The 25,695-nt window shown below is 50.7% G+C and overlaps 1 protein-coding gene across 10 annotated transcripts; it reads right to left on the bottom strand.

Moving 5' to 3' along the window:
- Nucleotides 1–75: 75 nt before the first annotated feature.
- On the bottom strand, nt 76–23,277 carry MED12 (mediator complex subunit 12). Of its 10 annotated transcripts, none has more exons than XR_004262033.1 (45): nt 22,963–23,061; nt 22,352–22,456; nt 21,952–22,143; nt 21,656–21,815; nt 20,974–21,155; nt 20,676–20,786; nt 20,299–20,553; nt 19,769–19,915; nt 19,508–19,607; nt 19,240–19,376; nt 18,889–19,020; nt 18,395–18,521; nt 17,743–17,972; nt 17,290–17,370; nt 16,990–17,160; nt 16,639–16,783; nt 16,421–16,471; nt 15,972–16,090; nt 15,639–15,782; nt 15,028–15,191; nt 14,689–14,820; nt 14,043–14,270; nt 13,726–13,870; nt 13,443–13,563; nt 12,944–13,045; nt 12,730–12,843; nt 12,303–12,478; nt 11,944–12,123; nt 10,544–10,615; nt 9,965–10,098; nt 9,633–9,794; nt 9,206–9,317; nt 8,950–9,039; nt 8,010–8,119; nt 7,628–7,763; nt 7,225–7,386; nt 5,828–6,202; nt 5,454–5,604; nt 5,062–5,267; nt 4,819–4,896; nt 4,674–4,728; nt 4,511–4,598; nt 1,154–1,863; nt 562–643; nt 76–351 (listed from the first exon to the last, which is right to left on the bottom strand). XR_004262033.1 is itself a non-coding variant. In XM_032255886.1 (45 exons), the coding sequence occupies exons 1-45, from the start codon at nt 23,059–23,061 to the stop codon at nt 308–310; spliced, it is 6,513 nt and encodes a 2,170-aa protein (XP_032111777.1). In that variant the 5' UTR covers nt 23,062–23,277; the 3' UTR covers nt 76–307. The 10 variants fall into 10 exon arrangements, 5 of the variants coding, with proteins under 5 accessions (XP_032111777.1, XP_032111775.1, XP_032111776.1 ...); XR_004262034.1 differs by having other exon boundaries at nt 5,071–5,267; XM_032255886.1 differs by having other exon boundaries at nt 1,154–1,276; nt 1,647–1,863; nt 4,511–4,728; nt 5,071–5,267; nt 22,963–23,277.
- Nucleotides 23,278–25,695: the final 2,418 nt, after the last annotated feature.

The following is a 25,695-nucleotide window of genomic DNA, read 5'->3' as shown; positions in this document are numbered from 1 at the left end:
CTGACTTGTTGGTCCAGCCCCCAGAATTGTCCCAAGAGACCACCCTTCCCAGACACGCAGAACTCACACACTCCCTTTGCAAAGAAGCTCTGTGTATTGGGTGCAACAGCTCTGGGGTCTCTATATAAATAATATACAAAACCCAACAGCTCAATGCCTCACATTAACAAAAATACTAAAAACTTATTAAAAATGGAGCCTGAGGGAAGGGCCCCAACCACTACTGGTGCTAGCCCAGGAAAGGGATTGGGAATTAAGAGGAAAGGGTGGGGCCACATCCAGTGCACAAGCAGTTCCTCCAGGTGGCTCAGTAGCGTCCAAATATGTTGGTACTGGGCTGTGGCTGGGTATCTGTGAAAAACCAGAGATTATCAGGGATGGAAGACCAGGCAGGGCTATGGGTACGCATGAGGAAAGCTGTTCAGGTATCAAGGGAGGGGGATGGAATGGAATGCCTCTTCTCATAACCTGGGCCTGAAGCCATCGTTTCAGCTACTTTGGCCCACCCCGCCCCCTAAATTTATTCCATGGGGTTCTCTTGGGGAAGGCAGGCAGGCTTACTGGAGAGCTGTTGTTGCAGTTGCCGGACCAAAGCTGCTGTCTGTTGCTGCTGCTGGGTCTGCTGAAGCCCCTGGCGCTGGAACTGGGTGGAAATGGGAAGTGGAAGACTGAACTCGAACTTTTCTCCTTCTTCAACCTCCTCTCCCTTTTTCTTTGAGACAGAATCTTGCTCTGTCACCCAGGCTGAAGTGCAGTGATGCTATCTCTGATCACTGCAACCTCCGCCTCCTGGGTTCAAGCAATTCTCTGCCTCAGCCTCCTGAGTAGCTGGGATTACAGGTGCCTTTCACCATGCCCGGCTATTTTTTTTTTTTTTTTTTTTTTTTTTGTATTTTTAGTAGAGATGGGGTTTTACCATCTTGGCCAGGCGGGTCTCGAACTCCTGACCTCAAGTGATCCACCCACCTCGGCCTCCCAAAACGCTGGGATTACAGGCGTGAGCCACCACGCCTGGCCTCCCAATCCCTTTTTAGGGTGCCATGCCCTGCTTTCCACCTCTACCCCATTCCATACTGTCCCCAACCCAGTTCAGTGGCTGTGTGCCCAACGTGGGCAGCTGCCCCTGAGCCTGGGGCTGTAGTCCAGCAGCTACCTGGGGCTGGGACTGGGGCTGGGGTTGGGGAGGAGCCGCCTGTTGCTGCTGTTGCTGCTGGTGTTGCTGCTGCTGTTGCTGTTGCTGCTGCTGCTGCTGCTGCTGCTGCTGCTGCTGCTGCTGCTATGAGAACATAAAAGATACTTCAGAAGGAGCAGAGGGAAGAAGCTAAGACTCAGAACTGGAGGGCTGAGGGCAGGGGATGAGGAAGCAGGGAGGGAGCCTGGGGTCTACTGCCTTCCCTTCTCAGACAGCTGCCCAGAAAGAAACCAAATCTAGGGTACCCAGCGGACAATGTCCAAGTCTGTCCCTCTATGATCCCCAGAAAACAAAAGGGGGGAGGGTAGGAAACCTCCAGCACCACTAGAGGCCAGCCGCTCTGCTGGGCATTTGGGTACACTGCCTTGTTTAGTCTCGGTAACTGCGTGGGAAGAACTTGTGCCTCTCCCCGTCCCCAGGTTCCCGCGTCCCAGATGCCATCCCAGTGCCTTACCCGCAGGATCTGCTGCTGCTGCTGCTGTCGGATGTGGTACTGCTGCTGCTGCTGCTGCTGCTGCTGCTGCTGCTGCTGCTGCTGCTGCTGTTGCTGCTGCTGCTGCTGCTGTTCAGGTAGGATGGCTGTTGAGCGGACACCTGTCTGGACACCCTGGGCACTCATTGGAGTCATGGTACTTATCATGGGTGTCTGCTGCAGTGTCTGGTGTGAAAACCTCCAAAGACAAGAGGACCAGAGGTCAAGGCGTGCGGGACGTGGGGGATAGGGGGTCAGTATAAACCCTGGGTCCCTGACCTGAAAGAAACATTAGCAAGTTATTTCATTCATTCCTCTTGTCACTAACCAGACTTCCAGTCTGGGGAATAAGTTGCATAAGATGATATTCTATTTTAGTGTCTCATAACCTTAATGGTTAGGAATTTTCAATTCTGCGTTAGCTATTTTTCTCTTACAAAAATGAAAAACAGGGCTGGGTGCGGTGGCTCACATTTGTAATCCCAGCACTTTGGGAGGCTGAGGCAGGTGGATCACTTGAGGTCACGAGTTCGAGACCAGCCTGACCAACAAGGTGAAACCCCGTCTCTAGCAAAAATACAAAAAAATTAGCCAGGCATGGTGGCGCATGCCTGTAAACCCAGCTACTTGGAAGGCTCAGGCAGGAGAATCTCTTGAGTCTGGGAGGTGGAGGTTGCAGTGAGCCGAGATTGCACCACTGGACTCTAGCCTGGGTGACAGAGCAAGACTCCGTCTCAAAAAAAAAAAAAAAAAAGAAAGAAAAGAAAAACAGTCTTAGCAGTAGATAGGCATTCTATAAATATTCATTGAGGTTTTTTGCTGTTGTTGCTGCTGCTGCTGTTCCCCAGTAACATTTCAAGTTGTTCTACTACACCTGTATATCAGTGCAAGAGTCTATTGGCTGGATCAGTCTTTTTTTTGTTGTTTGTTTTTTTTTTTTTGTTTGAGACTGAGTTTCGCTCTTGTTACCCAGGCTGGAGTGTAGTGGCATGATCTCAGCTCATTGCAACCTCCATCTCCCAGGTTCAAGTGATTCTCCTGCCTCAGCCTCATGAGTAGCTGGGATTACAGGCACACACCACCACACCCAGATAATTTTTGTATTTTTAGTGGAGATGGGATTTTGCCATGTTGGCCAGGCTGGTCTCGAACTTCTGACCTTAGTGGTGGGTGATCTGCTCACCTTGGCCTCCGAAAGTACTGGGATTACAAGCATAAGCCCCGTGCCAGAAGTTTTCTTCTTGCACCTTCCAGTATGCATCCTATCCACTCATTCCACAGGTGCCTTGCAATACGCCCAACTCCTCTTATCACTCTTCTGATCAAAAGAGCCCTTTCTGGGACTGTGTCTCAATTCTTCAGCTGAGCATTCAAGGCCATCTCTCAGCCTGCCCGCTCCTAGCCTAGCCCCAGTGACTGCCCCAGTGTCTTACCCAGCATAGATTTTACACTCCATCCAAGCCCTTCTCCCCAGACGCCATACTCATTCTGGTCCCCATGTCTTTGTTCACATTACATCCTCTACCTGGAATACCCTTTCTTCTCTTCTCCATAAATCCCAATCACAGCTATCCTTCAAAGGCCAACTCAAGTCTGACCTTCTTCATGAAACTTGCTCTGATGAGTCAGGCCCACAGGTATTACCTCGTACTTTTTCTCCATCTGCATTTTACCTCACAGCATACAGCTGCCTGCCTGATTATATCTTTGCTCAGAGTGTTCTCTCAGTGTTCTGTAAGTCTCATCTCCCCAGCTATAGTAAAAATACTTTGTAGTGAGAAACCATGTATTTTGGGGTTTTTTTTTGCTATCTTTCCTCACTTCACCTAATCCTGGCATAGTGCTGGCCACACAATGGGCAGTTAGCCCACTCCCCGGTGTTCTAAATCCTAAGCTTCAGAGTCTCTGAACATGGTTACGAGGCCTCAACTAAGGCTTGACTAACATTAACAACGGTGGGAAGATTTGTTCATTAGTCCTTCCTGGTATTCAACTGTTCACTACCTGTACTGGCTTTTTGACTCCTTATCATGTAGTTAATCTATGAACTCCAGATATTTTTTTCTTACAGGGTCTTACTCTGTCACCCAGGTTGGAGTGCAGTGGCACAATCTCAGCTCATTGTGCGATTACAGCTCACTGCAGCTTCAAACTCCCAGGCTCAAAAGATCTTCCCACCTCAGCCTCCTGAGTAGCTGGGACTACAGGCATGCACCACCATGCCTGGCTAATTAAAAAAAAACTTTTCGGGCCAGGTGTGGTGGCTCAGTTCAAGACCAGCCTGGGCAGCATGTCGAAACCCCATCTCAACCAAAAATCCAAAAAATTAGCTGGGTGTGGTGGTGTGTGTCTGTAGTTCCAGCTACTTGTGAGGCTGAGGTAGGAAGGTCACCTGAGCCCGGGGGGTTGAGGCTGCAGTGAGCCATGATCGTGCTACGGCACTCCAGCCTGGGCAACTGGAGTGAGACTCTGTTTCAAAAAAAAAATTATTTTTTTGGTAGAGATGGGATCTCCCTATGTTGCCCAGGCTGGTCTCAAACTCCTGGACTCAACTGATTCTCCCACTTTGGCCCCCAAGTGCTAGGACTACTGGTATGAGCCACCACACCCAGCCCAGATCTTTTCTTGAGTCAGATAAACAATTTCTCCTCTCTGGGCCTCAAAGAACTGTTAAGGAAGTAGACATGAAACTATTAGTCTTCAGGGTCCCTTCCAGCTTGAGACTTCTGTGGTTATGGCCTATGTGGCCAGATAAGTATTCTTGATGTCTCCAAAAGTTCTGACAAGTCCCATCACCTTCAGGCGTGGGCTTTCCCAAGTCAAATGCTCTCCGCTACTTTGGGTACCTTTGAGTGGAGGTCAGTCCATGTCCATAGGTGGGGGCCTGCTGGTGCACATAGCCACTGGGCCGCTGTTGCAGGTGGCGGGTAGGATCTACAAGAGTAGGATTGGTAGAAGGGTGGGTACTCTGGTAAGGCTGGCTGGAGTAGCTGGGGGGCACCATGGTACCTGCAGGGCCTGTGTGTTGCTGCAATCCCACATGAGAAACATAAGGAGTATAGCCCTGGAGGGAAGGAGGAGAGATGCAATCAGGGCCGAGAGTATGCAGAGCAGCTTGCCTCATTCCCAGAGTCTCACAATCCCAGCCTCTTACCTGGGAAGTCTGCAGACCGTAGGAAGAGCTGGGAGTCATCTGATGGACAGATGATTGTCCCAACATGCCCTGACTCTGCTAAAGGGAGAAAAAAGAACAACTCAAACTCAGGAAATGCTTGCTGCCATCTCATCTCTTGTGTCTCCCACCCTGAGTGTCCTTGTGAAGATCCCAAGTGTCTCCTCAGTCCTGTGACCCTCAAAAGCCCCTCTCCCTGACAGCCCACCCTACTGCCCCTCTCACTATCTTTGCCTGGAGCTGTTGGCGAAGGCGCTGTCCTTGGGGCACTGCAGGTTGCTGCTGCCGGTACACAGAGGTCTTGTAAGAGGAGGGTTCTAGGCCCATGACGCCAGTCATGGTTGTGGGCAGCACTCCAGGGTAAGTTGGTCGGGTGGGCAGCTTCTGCATTGGTAAGCGTACAGGGCGGTATGGGTCCACACGAGGGCCACCTGGAAAGGAGGGCAGGCTGACCTCTAGGCTCCTCATCCCTCCGTCTCTTGCTCAGTGTCCTTGACATCCACAGCTCCTCAGGGGAATAGCATCATCCATTCCCCTGAGGGAGGAATGATGTAGGTCCCTCCAGCATTCCTAGTGGCTGGTAGGTCCCTTCAGCATTCCTAGTGGCTGGCACTCACCTGCAGGTAGTGGCTGGTTCTGGGTGTAGAGGCCTATGGAGCCTTGCCTGTAGTTAAGGTGGGTTATGGAACCAGGGTTTGGATGGTGCAGGAGGTCTGGAGGCACTGTCACACCATAAGGGCCGCTCCGACCCGGGCCCATTCCATAGTCCTGTGTGAGTGGCAGAGGAAGAGGGTGAGTGGGTTGTAGCTGAGTGGGGTTGGGGAGCTGGGGTAGGATGAGGTAAAGAGAAGCTGGATTCGTACATGGTTAATTTTTATTATGATTCTAATGGCACCCCTTCTTTATGCGCCCCCACCCCTCCCACAAACCAGAAACCGGAGCATCATGAAGTGAGAGGCAGTGGGAGAACTGTCATCGGGGAGACGCTCACCTCTGTCTTGGTAGCTGGCTGGCTGCGTTTCTTGCCCTTAGTGGACTTCTTCTTGCGTTCCTCAGTACTGGGTGGAGCAGCCCCCGGTTTGTCAGTTTTAGGGGGCTCTGGAGCCTTTTTCTCAGGCTCTAGCAGGGTAGGAGCAGGGGGCTCCTCATCTTCTGGGGGCAGTGGCAGTGGCTCCAGGTAATAGGCGCGGGGCCGGGGCCTCAGGTGTGTGTGGTAGAGCAGCAACCGCTGCTGTTCCTCTCCTCGAGCCACTCGCCGGTCCACCCGGACTGTTCCAAACCAGCCCCAAGACAGTGGTGCTGACGGCTTCAACCCCTCAAAAAGGTCCCAGGGCGAGAGCTTCTGTTTGGTGGAAACCTGTAGACCCTGCTCCAGAAAATGAAAAACAATAAGCTGTTGGGACTTAGAAAACAGTAGAGAGACTGCAAGCACTTGTAGGAGAAGGTAGAAAGAAAGTCATAGGTAGATTCAAGGGCAATGGTAAGAAGACAGACATACATGCACATGCAGAAGAGAGTTATGCGGGGAGAGTGATGGGTGGGGGACAGGGAGAGGTGTGGAGGGGCAAGACGAAGCCACCCGGGACCAGGAGAGGAGATGAACAAATGGGGGTGGGGGGCTTGGGAGGGAGAGAAGCTGAGACTGAGAGAGAAAGGGGTGGGGGAGAAAGCCAGAGAGGGAGTAGGGAGGGAGAGGGATTGACATTCAGAGGAAGACAGAAAAAGGAAGGCAGAGAAAGAGACAGAAAGGTAGGGAGAGACTCTGCCTTTAGGCAAGCAGAGAAAGATAGAGTCAGAAAGAAACAGGAAGAGAGAGACAAAAAGGTGGAGAGACAAAGAAAGGCAAACGAATCAGACATGGAGGGAGAGAGAGACAGAGGAAAAGAGACAGATGGACTAGGAAGACAAATGAAGAGAATGTATACATGAAGGAGTTAGACTTTGGGTTTTCAACTATACACAATAATTATGGTTACTCAACAAATACTGCAACTGACAGAGAGGGAAAAGATAAAACTGTGCAGAGATGGGTGGGTGTAGGGAGAGAAACAGAAATAAAAAGAGATATGGGCTGTCGGCCAGACAGATGGGTGGGGTAGGACATGGGGCAGGTGGGGCAGAGAAAAGAGGAGGGTAGGGTATTGAGAAATGGGTGGTATGTTAAAAGGTGAGGGCAAGATGAAGGAAAGAGGGTGGGAGTCCAAAGATGGAGATGAAATGTAAGCAAAGTTAAGTGATTTGCTCAAAACCTCAGAGATGGTGTTCACCGGCAGAGCCTGATGGGCTCCTGAATCTGATGAGTCTGTTGGAGCTACAAAGCTGATGCAGGGAAGGTTCTTGCCCAAAGGGGAAAAAAGGCAGGGGACATGGGCAGACAATGGAACATGCCTCCTTCTTGAAGATGGAATCAAAGCCAGCAATCTTGTTGCCCTTGGTATCGATAAGGGAGCCCTGTGGCTCACACGTGATGACATCTCGGGTCTGCTTGGGCAGTGGCAGCAGCTGGCGAACCTTTTCCAGACTGTCTGACTGGCGCTCCCCCAACTCCTTCTGCAGGTACAGGAAGATGGGACAAGAGTTCAGAGATACAGAAAAACAAGGATGGGAAGTCTCGGGGACAGCACAGAACCTGGCACAGAGAAGACCCCCACTCAGTAAATGCTCATGGCATGAGTAACAAAGGAGACAGATGTGAGAAGGAAAGATAGAGGGCTCCAGCTAGAACCAAGTTCCTGAGGCTGGACAGCATATTCCGGTACCTGCGAACCTTGCCCCTGCCTCCTCTGCTCACCTGCAGCTTCTTCGCCAAGTTCATGTATGCACGCTTGTTTTCCTCCATGCTACCTTGGGAGATGCTAGACATGTCTGCAGCCAATGTCCCGTTGATGAGCACGCTTAGCATGTCCAACACAGTAGTGAAGAGCTCACTGAGACAGGAAGCCAGGGAGAAAGCCAGAGAAGAAAGAGGTGAAGACAGAAAAAGGTGTCAGCAGAGGACACAAGCAGGGAGAGGTGCTTAATATGTCACCCTGAGGGCACCAAAACCGTACGGGGAGCCCAAGGCCATGGAGTCCACAGTAACAGCCACACCAATCTCAGTGGGTCCACTTGGTGTAGAGGTAGGGGGACCTTCTTGGGTTTGAAACTGCAGGGAGCAGGTGGGGATGCTTTACTTGTTGGACTGCATGTCGACAGTGCCGCTGATGATGATCTCTAGGAGGAGCACGGCCCACTCTGTGGTCTGCTGGGTGCTGCGCTGCACCGTGTCAAACATGCCCCCCACCTGCCAAGGCCACAACAAGTCAGTCAGATGGCTCAGGGACAAAGGCCAGTGTGTAAGGGAAGCTTAGTTCGAATCTCAGTTGGGATGCCTGAGTTCATGCTCAAGTTGAACCTATGCTTTGCTACATGATCTCAAGACAATGAGGGAATTCTTGACATCTCTGGGCCTGTGTTTTCATACTTAGAAAGTGATGGGAGTTGGACTGAATGATTTCCAGGATTCCACTCAATATTCCACAATGGGTTTCCAGTGCTTCTAGGGCCCAGTCAGAATCTAGGATACTGAGGCAGAGTCCCTGCAAGGATCCAGGGTACGTAACCTATTGGACCATGACCACAGTGATCCAGCCCCCTTAAGTACTTTCAGTCCCTGCATCCTTTCGGAGAACAGGGTTAATACTTCAAGACTCAGCCTGGGCGCGGTGGCTCACGCCTATAATCCCAGCACTTTGGGAGGCCGAGGTGGGGATGGATCACCTGAGGTCAGTATTTCATGACCAGCCTGGCCAGCATGGTGAAACCCCATCTCTACTAAATATACAAAAAATAGCTGGGCATGGTGGCGCATGCCTGTAATCCCAGCTACTCGGGAGGCTGAGGCACAAGAATTGCTTGAACCCGGGAGGTGGAGGTTGCAGTGAGCTGAGATGGCGCCACTGTGCTCCAGCTTGGGTGACAGAGTGAGCCTCCGTCTCTAAAAAAATAAAAAATAAAAAATAACCTGGAGCCTGGAGTCTCTATCCTCACCTCTGTTCTCTACAACCTGAGGCTTTTGTATTCCACATTTCCAGCCCTACCCTCTTCCTTCTTTTCCCCAGCTGGCCTTCTCACCAGGTTGAGCCGCAGTTTGAGTGCCTCATGCATGAGCTGCTTTGGTTTGCAATCATCTAAGTACTGGTCATCTCGCCAATTATTCACAATCTAGAATAGAAACAAATAAAACATGCAGTTCAGGGATCTTTGTGCTTCCATCCCAAAGCAGCCAATATGTTCATCAGAAAGTACTGAAGTTTCCAAGTACAGAGTAGCCCCTTAGGTGCATCTTTCCCTGCCCTCCTGCCCACCTCCATGGCCCAGAGATCTGTACCTGGTGCACCTGGCTGTAGAGGGAGGTAAGGAGTCCCTCGCGTTGTTCATCCTGCCCTTTCAGACATGTCAGCACCAGCGATAAGAAGGGCTGCTGGCTCAACAGGGACATGCTAGAGACAGGAGGAGAAAAGAGGAGAGAAGGGAGGGGAGGGGAGGGGAGGGGAGGGGAGGGGAGGGGAGAGAAGAGAAAAGAGAAGGGAAGAGAAGACTGTGGGTTGGGAGTCAGACAACTTCCAACCTCATTCCTCTAAGCCCCAGACTCTCCTCTCTTAAGATCTAGCCACTTGCTCAGCCATACCCACTTTTATCCTCTGATTTTCCACTTTCCTATTATGTTTCTCCTCCGTCCCAATTTTATTCTTCCCTGGGCCTGCCTCCTCTCCTTTCTACCCCTCTATCTTGGCCCACTCCCTAAGCCCCTTTACCTCTTCTGCTTTTGTCGATCACGTTCTTTGCGTGAAGAGGAACCCAGGTGCTGACCCTTCTCCAATTCCTCCCCAGCAGCCTTTAACACATGTCCCTGGACTGAGGTGGGCAGTTTAGCAATGAGAGGGGCCACCAGCCATACACCAGAGCGCTCTAGAGAGCTGGAGAACAGACAGAGGACACAGGGTCACAGGGGAGCCAGGCAAGGCTGGAACAATCCACCCTCTCCTTTCCCTGATAGACATGCCGGCATCTCCATGCAGCTGACATCACTCATGCTACCAGCAGAGAAACTCCTAAGGGGATGGGTCCCAACATGTTTCTATCTGACCTGAGCACAGGCTTGGCCTTGCTGCTGCTGGGCATGTTGCTTGCAGTGTTTCCAGAAGATGACCCTGTCTCTGCTGACTGTTGGAAAACCTCGATTGTGGCCTTGGCGATATTCTCCAAGAGGGAGTTCATCTCCTGGGGAGGATGAAAGGCACAGAAGTGCTAAAGTAGGTAGCTAGGGATGAAGGAAAGCAGATGGTAGGAGAGATGGGAGATGAGGGAGGATAGCACTGGTGGAGGTTGATGGGGAGGTAGGAACCCAAATCTGTTGGGAATCATGCCATCTGGTACCTCCGTATTTCTCCAATTCCTCACTGTCTTCTCCTTTACATACATCCTTACATCTGTGGCCACAGAAACAGGCTCTACCACCACCACCAAGCTTCCCCTTAGCTCAGAGCTCCAACACTCTCAACCTATTTCCCTTATCAACAGCTCCACTTGTTCATCATTTTCCCATCCCCTCTTATCTCTCAGCTCAAGAGCCCAAGGGTAAGATCTACGTTCTGTGGTGGACTGCCTCCCTGACACAAGGAGTTGAATATGAGCACAGGAAAGGGAGGCTCCAGGTAGTACTTACATTGTTGGGGGTCTGCTTGATCATGAGCTGCAGCTCCAAGGAAGACTGGCGCATGGTCCACTGGTCCAAGTTCTGTGATAGAGGCCCCACATCCAGACTAGTCATCATCTGTTACCCCCAGCTACCCACCAACCTGAGGCCAATTCCCGATCTCCCGCAACATTGAATCACAGACTCCTGGAGGTCTGAAAGAGACCTCTATGTCCCCATCTTTAAGAACAACTACATTTAGGGAGGCTGAGGTGGGTGGATTGCCTGAGCTCAGGAGTTCAAGACCAGCCTGGCCAACATGGTGAAACCCCATCTCTACTAAAAATACAAAAATTAGCCAGGCATTGTGGCGGGTGCCTGTAATCCCAGCTACTCAGGAGGCTGAGGCAGAAGAATCACTTGCACCTGGGACGTGGAGGTTGCAGTGAGCTGAGATTGTGCCACTGCACTCCAGCCTGGGCGACAAGAACAAGACTCGTCTCAAAAAAAAAAAAGAAAGAATACATTAAAATAGTCCAAACTAGTTGAAAATCTTTCCAATTTTTAAAATGGTTCAAGAAAGATTTCGCATCTTTCCCATCCCTTTATATCAGGAAGTTCTGCTTAATGCTTAACCTTGAAACCCTTGATGCTAAAGTTGAAGCCTGCTCCTCTTATTTTAGACCAGCTGCTGAAAGTCCCTGACAGGACCTTTATAAGACAATCTCTCAAAGTCCTGTAGAGACTAGAAGGCTACTGTTAGCTAATCTCTCTTCAGCCCTATCTGTTCTGGGCCGAAGGCACCTTATTCCTTCAGCTTTTCCTCAACGGCTTTATTTTACCACTCTCCAGTCATCTGAAGATGTGGAGCAATGTGAAGTGGAAAGTGCACAGACATGTCTGGGCTCACATAATAACTCTAAACCTATCAGCTATGTGACCTTGGACAAGTTACTTAACCTCTTCAAGCCTCAGTTTCCTCATCGGTCAAACAGGGAGGCTCACCTACTTCATAGGGTCATAAAGATTAAATGAGGAAATATGTGCAGGTGCCTAGCACAGTACCTGGCACAAAGCATGTGCTCAGCAATTAGTAGCTACTACTATTCAGTTCCCGAGCCATGGCCAAAATGCCAAATATACAAGGCCCACACCTAGGCCCCCCAGATACTATGCTTCCCGCTGATAAGCTAGATTCACTCCAGATAGCTGTGCCCTCACATAACACTCTTACTCTGGAGTCTAGACCATATTGGACTTACTCCTCAGCCCATGCTGGAGCTGTTTCTCTCACTACCCCTCCCCCTCCCCTACATCCTTGTTCGTCTTCCTCTCTACTTAACTCTCCCTCTCCTTTTCTCAAGGTTCCTATTGTTTCTCCCCAGATTGGGCCCATTGCTTCCTCCACGGCCCCCATGGCCTTGGTCTACCTGGAGAATACGCTTTATGCGCTGTCGCTGGGGGTTTTCCCCATCCTCATTGTCCAGGAGTCGATGTGGGTAGCAGATGAGCTGCATGAGGCGCTGTGCCTGGGCACTACTCAATACTGGGTCTTGCAGGTCATTGCTGTCCTCACACAGTGACTTAAGGCAACGTTCTCCTACCCATTCCTGAGAAAGCTGACAATCAGGGACTGGGAGCAACCAGTGAGGGGGTTAGCAGTATGGGGGATGGGCTGGAATTGGTAAGGGACACAATGTATAGTAGGGAGGTGGTGTGATCACGGGCTGCAAACAGGACTATATTACACAGAGGCATTTAGGAGGTGTGGGAGGAAGGTGAGACTGACCTGTTGGCAGATGCTGCGCAGCACGTACTTGGCATAGACATCCAGACTGGCTGTCTCCACAGAGATGTTGCGGCCACCCTGCCTCCGACCGCCACTGCCACCTCCTCCCTCCTCCTCTGGAAGTTCTTCTGTTCCTCCTGTCACAGTGAAGCCTGAACCCTTCAGTTCTGCATCCCCTGTGGTTCACGGGTGGGAGATAGGGAGGGCAGAGTGAGATTGGAACACTGTGTGGAGACCCACCCTGGGCCCACAGAGGCAGAAACATCCCAAATCCTGCCCTATGGGACAGAAATATACTTCTTTCCCTCCCCTCCTCCCAAAAGGTCAGAGAGACCACCTTCGGGAGGGAGAAAGACTGTCCCTTGTAGTTTAGCTGGCACTCCACCCTATACACACTTCTGGCACCACTCCCTTCCTACCCCCATACCAAGTACAAACACAGCCTTGAGAACAGCAAACACAGCTCCATCCACGATGCGGTTCTGGGAGGCAGCCAGCAGGTGGCGGTCACAGGAGGAGCGGATTCCTACTGTAGGCTTGTCTGGGGAAGGCGATGAAGTCAGGGGAAGCAGAAGCAGAATCCACAGGGGCAAGGGAGCCACACTTTCAACTGTTGGCTGGTTCAGATCAGGGTCACTTACTTCCATCAGACTGGCAAGGATTGAGCTGCGGTGTCTTGAAAAGGTGAAGGAGGATGCGGCAGGTAAGCCGGGCACCTGGTTCAGAGTCCTGTTCACTACAAGCTAAAAGGAAGACAAAAGAGATCTGGGACGGATGAAGCTGAACTGTATGTGGGTTTATGTGTGTGCATGCCTGCATGCATGCAAGTGTATGGCAGGGGCACAGGAGAGAAGATGAGGTAAAGTGAAAGGAGAAAAAGCAAGATAACAGTGAAAGCGAGGTAGAGCAGAGAACTGTTACGCAGTTGAAGGGTCAGAAATTGGAAAGGTCAGGGCTGCAAATCCAGGGTTTAAAAAAACAGGTTCCTTCTAGCCTTCAGCATACCAAAGCACTGGCCTTCTCGGGAAGGCCAGGGAGCCGCTGCAAGGTCTCCCACAGTGAACAATGAGAGGATGGCCGTCCAGTATGTATTGAAATTTGAGGCCTAGAAATGCTAGGGGTTACAGATTGGTAGTTCACCAGCATTAAGGAGTGAAGGGATGGCAGCACAGCGAATCAGATCCTCCAGGAGCAAACACTGCCGAGCGATGAGGATGGCAACAAAAGTAGCCAACGAGTCATGAAAAGACAGGTCACTGACCTGGAGAAAAAGCAGACAGACACCACGACTCAGTGTGGAGAGGGGCACCCATTCAAAGCCGTGTGCCTCCACTCTATGGAACTCTGTCCCTGGTCAGACGATCATGACCAGACCCCTGCCCTGGTCACTGCCCCACTAGCAAGACCCCACCCCAAGTCTCACATCGACATTGCAAAGGAGGTCGTTGAAACCACAAGTGCCGTTGTTAGAGGAGCAGCACAAGGCCTTAAGCACTCCTAGCCATTCTGCACTCAGTGACTTGCAATAGCCGGTCAGCTCTGCACACAGGATTGCGATGTCATTCACCCTAGGGAAAAGTACAAATGCCCTCAGGAAAAACCTTGCTCCACAAAACCTCAGACCCATTAACTTCTCATCTCTGCCCCAGTAAATCAAGGTTGTAGTACCTCCCGGGTACCTCAGCCCTCCCTATCTCAGGTGGGGGCATGGTGCCCTTGCTCACTCAGTATGCCCCATACCTATCGGGATCATGGTGCCCCACACAGACGTGCATAAGGGCATTGCAGACAAAGCTGTAGCGGTTAGCAGGGTTCTCACTAAGACTCTTGCCTAGCCCCGTGTAGGTGAAAGTGTGAGCTGCAGGGTTCTCTAGAGTGTCAATCATGAACTCGGGTGCCCAGCGCATATTTGATTCTGATGGCTCCACGTTGCAGTAGATGGTGTTCTTCACCTTTGAGCAAAAGTCACTGCAGGGATGGAGGAAAGGAAACAGTAGTGTTGAAGGTCTGCTGAGGTTGAGAGATGGTTAGGAAAGGGGGGAAAAGAAAAAAGGAGAAAGTGAGGGATGAAGGATCTTGGGACAAGAAAAGGGAGATAGGACAAAACAGACCGGGCGGGAAAGGAACCACATGGGAATAAGGAACAGGGGCCGCTGAAGGCAATGAGAAGGAGAGGGAAGAGGGTGGGCCCCACAGAGATGGGGGGGCAAGCATGCTGAGGAAGAGGACCCACTCTCAGTAACATAACAGTACGTGGAGAACACAGTCCATAAATGACCCTGAACAGGCAGCAGGGTCCCGGGCCATGCTCTCCTTCTGAGTTGGGTGGTCATGGGAAAAAGGGAGTAGGTCCCACTCACTACCCCTTACCTTCCACCTCTCTTACCTGAAGAGCTCCCCAAATTTGTTCTTTAAATGGCTACAGGAGGTGTACAGATCATAGAGATAAGCAAGGATACAGCGCTCTGCAGAGGAGCCATCGGACCGGTTCATCCCATGCTTTACGACACCACACAGCCTGCATGAAGAAGCAAGGTTGGGAGGGTCAGCAGATGGTATGCAGGCCCCCTGAAACAGATTCAAGCGTCTGGGAAATACCATTCCTTTCCCACCTGAGCAGCAGGCACTTCCCCAGAGTGGGAGGAAGTGCATGCTCTTCCTAGGCCACTTCCACCGGCATTTGCCAGCGCCTTGTGTGTTTCAGTCATTCCAAAGCCCTGCTTACCCCTCAAAGACCTGTGCCATCTGGTCCTGGTTGAGGATGAGGCAGGCATGATAATGCCGCAGGACAGCCACAATGCACAGGCACAGGCTGGTAGTGTAGCTGCCCACCAGATCCGAGGATTTAAGAAGCAGCTCAGCCTCGACTACACTCAGTTCATTCAGCAGCTAGCAGGGTGAACGGGGGTGAGAAATGCAAACAGGTCCCTCATGTTACATAGAACCCACCTTCTTGTAGGGACACTGGCAAGGCTGGGCCTGAGCCCCTTCCTGCTGGAGCCACCTCAGGATAGAAGGGCCCGTTACCCTGTGCCACAGTCCTTTATTCTATCAACACCTCCGCTAACCAGCATCCAGGATACAGTTCTATGAACTCCACAGTGGAAGGATGATCTGTCCCCAATGCTCTAATCTGCCTCTTGGCCTCCCCAGGGAGCACTTACGTCTCTACTCCTGCAGTCTTAGCTCATGTTCCACTCCCCCCGTGCTAGTCGTTCTCCCCCTCCAAAGAGCCTGGGAAACTGGCTGGAGCCTCTACCCCTGTCCTTATGACCCTCTGTAGCCCCTACATGGCATGAACTCCTTCTTCCACCCTCATCTCCCCAACTTCCCCACCTGAATGGCAAAGTCGATGAGGCCACTGATGCTGAGTGAATATTCCATGAGGTCGAAGATGAACTGCACATGCTGAACCAGAGGCAAGTGGTATGACATGCCAAGGGCAAAGCTCGTGATCTGCTCCAGAACATTCCGAGAGACCTGATAAGGGCAGTAGGAGTGAGACGGGAGTGGAGAGAGGAAGGAAGAACCAGGGAAGCAGGAAAGGATGACAGTGGAGGGGGATGAGACCAGGAGGCTTAGCCTGCCTAGCGGGGAGAAGATAGGGAAGAAAAGGAAAACAGGACAGGAGGCCAGAATGTGGGAAAGGGGCTGGGCTTAGGCCCACACCTGAGCCGTGACCTGGTGTTGGTCATAATGTGAAAGGTGCTGGAACTTAGCAAAGATATCTTCAGCAGTAGGGAAGGCTTCAGGCCGGTTGCGTCGCCGCTTCTGCCCATCCTCCCCACCTGAGGGGACAGTTGAAGGGGATCAGTCAAGACAGGGAAGATAACTAGTTGACTAGGGGTGGGGAGGAGGGGATGGAGAGAAGGCTATGGGAGGGAGGGAGGGAGGGAGGGAGACAGGGAAGGAGGGAGGGAGGGAGGGAAAGAAGAGGGAAGCCGGGAAGGGAGGGTCAAGGAAGGGATGGGGGAGGGATGAAGGGAAGGGGACAGTGAAGCAAAGGTTTAGAGGACCACAGACTATGTGGACCTTAGAGGAATATGTACAGGGAGGTGCTAGGTTGAGGGAGGGAAGGGAGAGGGAGGGAGGGCAGTATGGGGCTTACTGTGAGGTACCTAAGAATGTCAGGTCTCCAGGATTCAGAGGCACAATAGGAGCAAGCTGGTCTGTAGAGGGGGGGAATGAGGGGGGAAGTTTCAAAAGGACTAGAGCTCTCAGGAGACTCCAAGAGACAGGACATTGGGACATGACTGGGGAGTTCCCTATGCTGGGAAAGGGAAGACTGACTAGGGCACTCTCTGGGGGAGATCTGTTTAAGGAGCCTAAAACCCACCAGTTTCTGCTGTCCCCTTGCGGTTCAGAACCTTCAGGATATCCTTGGTGATTTTCTTGATGGCATGGCGGGCATCATCTCGCTGCTTTCCCACCCCAAACAGTACGACCAACCGCTGGTTGCACTCATGGCTGCATGACTCCTCCTGCATCCCAGCAGCACCATCAGACTCCAGCACTCATCTCCTTCCCGCCTCTTGAAATCATGCTCCACATCCCTCAGCATCCACATGCTCAAGCCCCTTTCCTTTCCCAACCGACATCCTCAGGAACAGCTCCAACCCCTCAGCAAATTCCTTGGACAGAAATCTGGGTTCAAAACAGATCATCACAACGTGCTGGGGAACAGTACCTGGGGGATGGGAAAGTGGGTGGCATACTGCACATGTCGTGGCTGGTCATAAAGAACCCCAAGGGTCCCTTCGATCTTCTCCTTGGGTGGGGGCTTGACCTCCTTCTCAATATCTGGCTTCTCAGGGGACGGACTGCCCTTCCCTTCACAGGGCATAGTGGGGGAAAACAACTGAGAGAAAGGTAAAAAGGCAGAACATGAGAAGGAGGAAAGGGGATGAGGGGCATAAAGAAATGCCAAAAGCAGACATAATGGAAGATCCAAGGAGCCAGATTCCGCCACGCTCAGGATTGAACTTACTGAGAAATCAGGCTTCTCCATGTCCTCAAAGAGCACACTGGAACTAGGGTCAATGTCCATAGATTCTGAGAGCCCTGGATCCTGAGGGCATAGAACATATGCGAAGTTGCTTTAACCCTTAGGAAGTGGCTCCCACCATCTAGACAACTTCATGAGGGAATTGGAGAGAAGACCAGATTGGGGAAATCACAGGATCTGGAGTCAAGCCTCATGCAATCACTTAACCGGTATAGGCCTCCGTTTCCTTCAGCTTGAAAATAGTGATAAGAGTACCTCACAGGGCTGATGGGAGGAGCCGATGCAACAACCGATGTGAGAGTGCTTGCTCAATCACCAAGTCCTAAGAAAATACTGCCTCCACCCCCAGGCAAAAGAGGCTCTCAGAGGCCTCTGGGGACCATGAAGATGGAAATATCAGAAGAAACAACCTAGGGCAGGGAAAAGCCCATTCACCTCCAGCTTGCTGCTGCTGCTGCCTTCAGCCTCCTTGCGCTCTGGGTCATCGGCAGGATCGTCAAAGGGAGAGGGAGGCCGGGGACCAGGGGCTCCAAAGGCAAGGTCCCCTCGGGAGATGAGAGTGCAAGTATACATGTTGTGGGAGAAAACATCATGTCGAATCAGTTCACAGAACAGCAGTACTAAGTTAAAGAATTCCACCCGCTCACTCTCACTTCGGGGGTCCGCTGGAGGAAGGGAATGAGGAAACATGAGTTAGGAGAACACAAAAAGGTGGGCCAAAAGAGAGAACACACCTAAGGCAAAAACAGGAGTGGCCAAATAAAAATCCCAGAAACCGTCGACGGACGAAGTGTGGTTGGTTACCCCACACACCATCTCAGAAAGGAATGTATCATCTTTGCTGCGATTTACGCAGTGAAAATGCTTCAATCACAAGCTCTTGTTTTTATCCTTCTCTGTATTTCTCTATTCTGTTTAAATGTAAGATGGTCAGTTAAAGAGAATAATTAGAACTACATCTAAAAGTCATTCTGCATAGAGCCCAAGAGAGAAATACAGACCAAAGGGCCATGAATTATGCTTTCTGATGACAGTTGTGGGTAACTGAGTCTAGACAGATGTAACTAGGGGCGGCAGGGTTCCGTACTCAGCATGGGAGCCTGTGTATCCAGAAACTGCAGGAGGACATCCTGGAAGATGGGAGCACTGGGAGCAGAAAGGGAGCCAGAGGCGATGGAACCTTTCTCATCTGCTGCTTCTGATTCTCCACAACGCTGCAAGACGGCAGAACAAATCATAGAACTGACTTTTACCTTCTTCTTCACTCCTCAATGTGTAAGCCTTAAACGATCACCTGCTTGACCTCTACCCCACGCTTTTCACTTTCACCCTCCCGCTGACCTCCATTTTCTTTTCCACCTCCTAACTGAAGCCTTGATGTCATCTCTAACTTTTACAACAATCTGCTCCTCTTTACTTTTGCCTCACGTCCTAACTTCACCTTTAGGTTCTCTTCCACTTCTTTACTCTGTTCTCGTACCTTCAACTCTGGTCCCTCTACCACCTCAATCTCTCAGTCTCCAACCCCAGTTAAATTCCTTCCCACTGGCCAATCTTGCTCTCTCATCTCTGCCCTCTAACCTCAGCCTCAATCTCTGCCTGTCTCTTCTCCAGGAGCTTGGCTACCACCATAGCACGATGCCGACCAGAACGCTTGCAGCTGACAGCCCATTCACATAGCAATGACACCACAGCATCATCATCTGAGGAGATCTGGAGACCAAAGGAAGATAGGGAGGAGTAAGGTAGGGATAGGGACGAAGAACTGAGTTCCAATTTCCCAAAGACTGTGCCCCATCATAAAACATCCTGGACCCAGTGAGATCATTTCTGCACAAATGCTCTGGTTGCAGTGCCTCACCATGACTTCCCCTCATACGTGTTATTGGTCTTGCGATGTTTTTTGCTCCATCTATTCTGCTTCTTGCTTACCTCATGCCCGTCCTTGCTAGGCCCCAATCCAAAGATTCGGTTACAAAGGGAGTCAAGAGAGTTGCTGAAGTCAGAGCGCTCAAAACTATGGCTATCCAGCACTTCCAAAGTATGCAGTACCCGTCCAATGGTGAAGCCTAAGGAGGAAAAGTGGTAAAGGGGACTGAACCAGAGGCCCAATGCATTCTGGCTCTCAGATCTACATGTCCTTACTATCCCCTATCCTTTCTTCAAATATACTTCCTATTATCTGTTTTCTGACACATACCTGCAGTAGCTTCCTGGCACTTATCAAAAGACCAGCGAACTTCAACTGCCTGTCCCCGCTCCTTGATCTGCTGCTCGATCTCCCGCAACTTTGCACGGACCTGCAATATTCAAAAGGAAGGCTATAAGGATGTACCAAGGCATACAAAAGGCCAGAGTCCCAGGCTAGAAGAATAGTACCAGACTCCAAATCACTATTTCTGAAAGAGTAATTTAGCCTCATAGCCCAATCTGAGAGTACCAGGCTAGTGGCCAGACATACCTGCTGAGTGAAGGCACTGTTACCCTCTGGCATGGGCAGGTTGGAGGGGGCAATAGGCAAGTGGTCAAGTGGTGAGCCGGTCTTAATTCTGCTATCAGTCAGCGAGTAGTGCCAAACCAAGGCACTAGGACAACACAGGAGGATGGTCTGCCAGACAGAAACAGCTAAGTCCAACTCATTCACCATGGCTGCCTCTCTGGAATCCCAGGCTAAGACCCAACCCATAGATTTCAGATCCAAAGTTTTCTGACTGGTTCCCCAAGACAGGCATCACTCTACCCCTGATTCCCTCCCTTCACTCACTTTCCTAAAAGGCTTTGGGCCCACTATTTAGCCCTGGAAGGCAGAGAGAGGCTGGTCAAAATCCCCAAAGGGAACTAATACCCCATTACCAAGAAACAACCACCTCAAAACAAGCACTCAGCACCTACTCCCATATCCAATTTGAAATTACCCCTATTCTCTGGAATGGGAACCTGATTCTTCTCAAGTTATCTCTCAATGCTTTCTTGGGCCTGCCTAGTACCTACCTGTAGGATACAGCTGAGGCCAAAAACCAGGGGCCGGTGCTGAGGGCACATAAGCAGGTCACTAAAGGGAGTCGAGGGTGTGTTGCTAGTTGGGGGCTGAGGAGCAGGGGTGGTGGGTAGAGTGCTTGTTGACTGAGCAGATATAACATGAGATGAGTGACTGCTCACACCATCCAGCTGCAGGGCCAGTCTCCGAGTACAGAAGTAGGCAAGGCGGCGGGATAGGTACGCAGACTGAACGAATTCCCCAGAGTACTGCAAAGACAGGACCATCAGAGCCCCTAGTTCTCCCCAGGGGACCCTGCTCTAACATTTTATTCTTCCTCAAATCCTTCCTAGACTCCCCCTGCCCCCCCCACCAAAATTCCAAGCCTTACTCGGAGAAGCAGGGGCAGCAGCAGTTTAAGCAATTCATCCTCTCCAGGGCGGATTTTCTCAAAACACTCAAGCACCCAGGTCAGGAACTCATGTCTGTCCAGCATTCCATCCTATGGGTACCAGGGAGGGAAGAGTATTAGCTCAACACGGGACTATTAGAAATGAGGCAGATAAAGTAAATGAAAAGATGAAGAGAACCACAACTGGGGCAAGGTGGCAGGCAGATTCTGTTCTCTGCTGGCAGAGTACAAGTTCAGGCTCAACCCAATGCCCCATACAACATGCCCTACTCCCTACCTGAAACATGAACATGGCCAGCCTCTCGTTGTAATCCCACTGCCGGATCGCCACCTCTACATCATGGGGCAAGGGCCCTATCGTGGAACCGCAGCCCCCACTTCCTGCAGGTCCTGGCCGGTAGTATTCAGCCATCTTCTGTAGCTGCTCCCATAAGTACTTGGTGATGATCTGAGTCCATTCTGGAGGAAAGAAGAGAAAAGGGCTATTTGATACTATCCTTCTGCTTAGAATATCCTTCTACTTAGAATACCTTACCCCCACCCCCAATCACTGTTTTTGTACATGTGATTCATCCTTTTAGTCTCTAGTCAAATTCCACCTTCCTAAAGCCTTCCCGGGTATCCCCATAAGAAAGTAATTTTTCTGTCCACTCAAAGAAACTTCTGCCTCCTGGCTTGCCATTCACCACTTTCTATATTTGATTATGTTATTTGTACATATACCTTAGCAGCCCTACTAGACTACCAGTATCCTGGGGGCAGAGATTATGCACTGGACATCTTTGTAGCCCAGTATATGCACAAAGTAGATACTCAAATTTCTTGGTGTTTACTGATCAAGGGAATGCAAGAAACAATCAGAAACAAGGAATCTAGATTAAGAAGGAGGATGGTTCCAAGGGTGTCTCTATCACTCCTTGAAGCCATTAGCAGTACACCTGGTGTTAGGAGTTACTCACCCGTGAAAGGGTCAACGACATTTCTCTTCTTAACCTTGGTCTCAGAGATGGCTGCATAGTACGCACAGGTCATCTTAATGAGCCAGGCGGCTCGCATCACAGGCACTGTGTATTTGGCTAAGTACCCAAACACTTCTTCCTTCTTACTGAAAATGGGGACCTGGATGGACATTGCAAATAGTGAGGTCTCTATTAACCCCATGAGCTGATACCCATGTAGCTTAATATGGGAATAGGAGGGTACTTGGTACCTCATGTTCCCTCCTTGGCCTGAAGGACAGGAAACAGTACCTCACCTTTTTGGCTAGTTGCGTGAGTGGCTTGGTGCCAGCCAAGTCAGTGAACCAAGTGTTAATGGCACTCTGGGATCGTGCAGTCACCAGCCAGAAGTTGTCCTTCTGGTTCACTTGGGGCTTCCTGCGACCAGTGTCAGGGAGGGTATTACAACGTAACTTCTCTGCAATAATGCTGCTGAAGTTGGAACTGATCTGAGGGAAGAAAACTGTACCTCAGGGTGGGAAGAAGGGGCAGACAGGTGGTCCTGCCTTTTGATGGGCAAATGCCAATGAGATATCATTAAGTCATGAAGGTGAACTCAGCCACTTAGGTTGTCCCTTTAAGTCTTCCCAACCCAGGGCCTTTGCTCCTTCTCAGATTCTTCCAGCCTTTTCCTTCAGCCTGGCAGAGTTGTCTCACCTTGGCAGGATTGAAGTTGATGTTCTTGGCACTGCCATGTTCATCCCCAGAGACAGCAGGCTGGTTATTGAAACCTTGTTTTACATTCAAAGCCGTCAGTTCATCCTGAGGCAGGAAAGCGTCATTTAGTTTTGTTTTCCTTAGTGGGAGGTAGTGGGAGAGGAGGGCAGGAGAAGCGAAGGAACAAGGGGACAGGGGAGGAGGAGGGTTCCGTGTAGAACAGATTGTTACTTACAGCTGGGCCCGTACATTCACTTGGACCCCACCCTCACCCCTATGGTCACTATGATTCCCAGCCACCCAGCGCACCCTCAAAAATCACTCTTTTCTTGCGAGCAGCCGTACCCCACCAAGCTGCCTCAGACAACTTTCTGAGGTGTGTGTGAAGGAGGGTGCCTCTGCTGCGGCCCCTACACCACCCCCTATTCATACCTTGGAACCCCCCCATCGCCCCCTGTCCTGCCCTCCCACGCCAGCCCACTTTACTCTTCCCCCTTTAGGGACTTTGGCTCCCACCGAACCGCCCCGCCCCCCCTTCCCAGTCGTCAATGCCTCCTCCTAGGCTGATCGCGTGCCCCCGGCCCCTCCAGAGCCCCGATTATCGAACGCACCTCCTTCTGTTTGGGGTCTTGAGGGTAAACATCGGGAGGCCCCAGTCGCGGCCGCTTCAGGGGCCGGTGTTCGTAGCTCAAGATCCCGAAGGCCGCCATCTTGACCAGCCCTTAGCGCCGGAGGCGCCAGCAGGGCCAGGCTGACTGGGGGAGCGGGAAGGGGGAGAGGGAGTCGAAAAGGGGGGCGGCGGTTGGGAGGACGGCGGCCGAGAGACAAGGGGCACGTTAGAAACTCTCGACCATTGCCGGAAACTACCGAGGGAAGCCGAGGGACGCCGGGAACCATCGGACAATACCGACCGCAGAGGGGGTGGGGCCTGGCGCGGTGGGGGCGGAGCTCTGTGCCCCGGGAGTTTTTCGGCGGTGGCGGCGGCAAGCCGATTTCACTCAGCAAAAATCTATGAAACGTTCCGGAGGCGCGGAGTGAGCTGGGGATGCAAACCAGGGAAAAGGGAGGCCTCTGTGGTGCTGAGTTCTGACTGGAATTCGGTTCCCAGAGCCTAGCTCAGTTGTGGCCTAGACAAGACTTAAATAATATTTGCGCTGGTTAGGAACTCCATCTATTACAGATTACTTCGTTTCTTAGTTCCGGCATCTGAAAAATAGGTGCGCTAACACCTCCTTCAAGGTGCTATTGTGAACATTAGAAACTATGTATGCATAAGAAAGAACCTATTAAACCCTGAAAGGTTGGCTCTAATCCCTCAAGGTCTACAATCGAGTTGCCTAACCTTTTTTTGTATTTTCTGCCCAAGGGTACCACAGGCTAACTTTTTTGATTCACAAACCCTTAAAGGTGCTGATGAAAGCTATGGACCTTCTCAGAATGCATATATTGACATGCAAAATGTTACTTTCCAAGGAGATTCTTAGATCCCCTGAAACTCATCCATGTATCCCCTAAGGGTCCGTGAACTCCAGGTTAAGAACCCTTGGTCTAGCGAAAGAGGCACCTACTGTGTCACGTGCTTTTCAGACATTATCTCTTTTAATCTGCTCACGGCCTCAGGAGTTAGGGATTATTATTGGCTCCATTTTGCGGATGAGGAAGCTGGTTTTCAAAGTGTGAAAATTCACTTACCCAATATTATACAGCTACTGAGTAACAGAGCTGGCACTAAGATTCTCGATTCCAGAGCCAATATCCTATTATCGTATTGCAATTTATTTATTTATTTTGAGGCACGTTCTCCCTCTGTTGCCCAGGCTCAACCTCCTGGACTCCAGCCATCCTTTCGCCTCAGCCTCCCGAAGTAGCCGGGACTACAGGCGAGCCTTTTAGAGAAAAGACAGCAGTATACTGTAACAAAAGTAACAAATAACAAGAAACAAAAACAACAGCAGTAACAAAAATAACAAAATGCTGTTGAATCACAATGGAAAGAAAAGTTAATTCAAGGCCGGGAGCAGTGGTTCAGGTCTGTAACCCCAACACTTTGGGAGGCCGAGGAAGGCGGATCACCTGAGGTCAGGACTTCAAGGCCAGCGGTGAAACCCCATCTCTACTAAAAATACAAAAATTAGCTGGCATGGCGGCAGGTGCCTGTAATCCCAGCTGCTCGCGAGGCTGAGGTAACATTTGAACTAACTGAAGGATATTTTTATTTTTATTTATTTAATTTATTTTTTTGAGATGGAGTCTTGCTCTTGTTACCCAGGAGAAATGCAGTGGCGTGATCTCGGCTTACTGCAACTTCCACTTCCTGGGTTCAAGTGATTCTCCTGCCTCAGCCTCCCCAGTAGCTGGGATTACAGACCCGCACCATCATACCCGGCTAATTTTGGTATTTTTAGTAGAGACGAGGTGTTGCCATGTTGGCCAGGCTGGTCTCAAACTCATGAGCTCAAGTGATCTGTCTGCCTCAGCCTCCAAAAGTGCTGGGATTACAGGTGTGAGCTACCGCTCTCAGCCAGTAGCTCATTTCTTTTTGCATTGAATAATATTTCATTTTCAGGATGTACCACAGTTTATCCACTCACCTACTGAAAGACACCTTGGTTGCTTCCAAGTTTGGGCAATCATGAATAAAACTGCTATAAACATGTGTCTTCAGGTTTTTATGTGAACACAAGTCTTCCACTCCTTTATTAATACCAAGGAACCTGATTGCTGAGAGTATGTTTAGTTTTATGATAAACTGCCAAACTCTATTCCAAAGTGGCTGTACCATTTTTGCATTTCCACCAGCAATGAATGAGAGTTGTTCCTGCTGCTCCACATCCTTGCCAGCATTTGGTGTTCTCAGTGTTCTGGATTCTGGCTTTTATTTTGTTTATTTATTTATTTTTTTTTTTTTGAGAGAGAGAGGGTCTCACTCTGTCGCCCAGACTGGAGTGCAGCGGCGTGATCTCAGCTCACTGCAACCTCCGCCTCCCAGGCTCAAGCAATTCTCCCTCAGCCTCTCGAGTAGCTGGGATGACAAGCATGCACCACCACTGCCTGGCTAATTTTTGTATTTTTAGTAAAGATGGGGTTTCACCATGTAGGCCAGTCTGGCCCTGAACTCCTGACCTCAAATGATCCGCCCGCCTTGGCCTTCCAAAGTGCTGGGATTACAGGTGTGAGCCACTGCGCCTGGCCTTTTTTTTTTTTTTTTTTTTTTTTTTTTTTTTTTTTTTTTTGAGACAGAGTCTTGCTTTTTTGCCAAGCTGGAGTGAAGTGGCACAATCTCGGTTCACTGCAACCTCCATCTCCTGGATTCAAGCGATTCCCCTGCCTCAGCCTCCTGAGTA

The sequence above is a fragment of the Sapajus apella genome, unplaced genomic scaffold (assembly GCF_009761245.1).
Source record: "Sapajus apella isolate SASKATOON/1434 unplaced genomic scaffold, GSC_monkey_1.0 scaffold91, whole genome shotgun sequence".
In the NCBI taxonomy this organism is placed as follows: domain Eukaryota; kingdom Metazoa; phylum Chordata; class Mammalia; order Primates; family Cebidae; genus Sapajus; species Sapajus apella.
The sequence above is the reverse complement of the archived record's forward strand: the minus strand, read 5'-3'. Positions and strand labels throughout refer to the sequence as shown.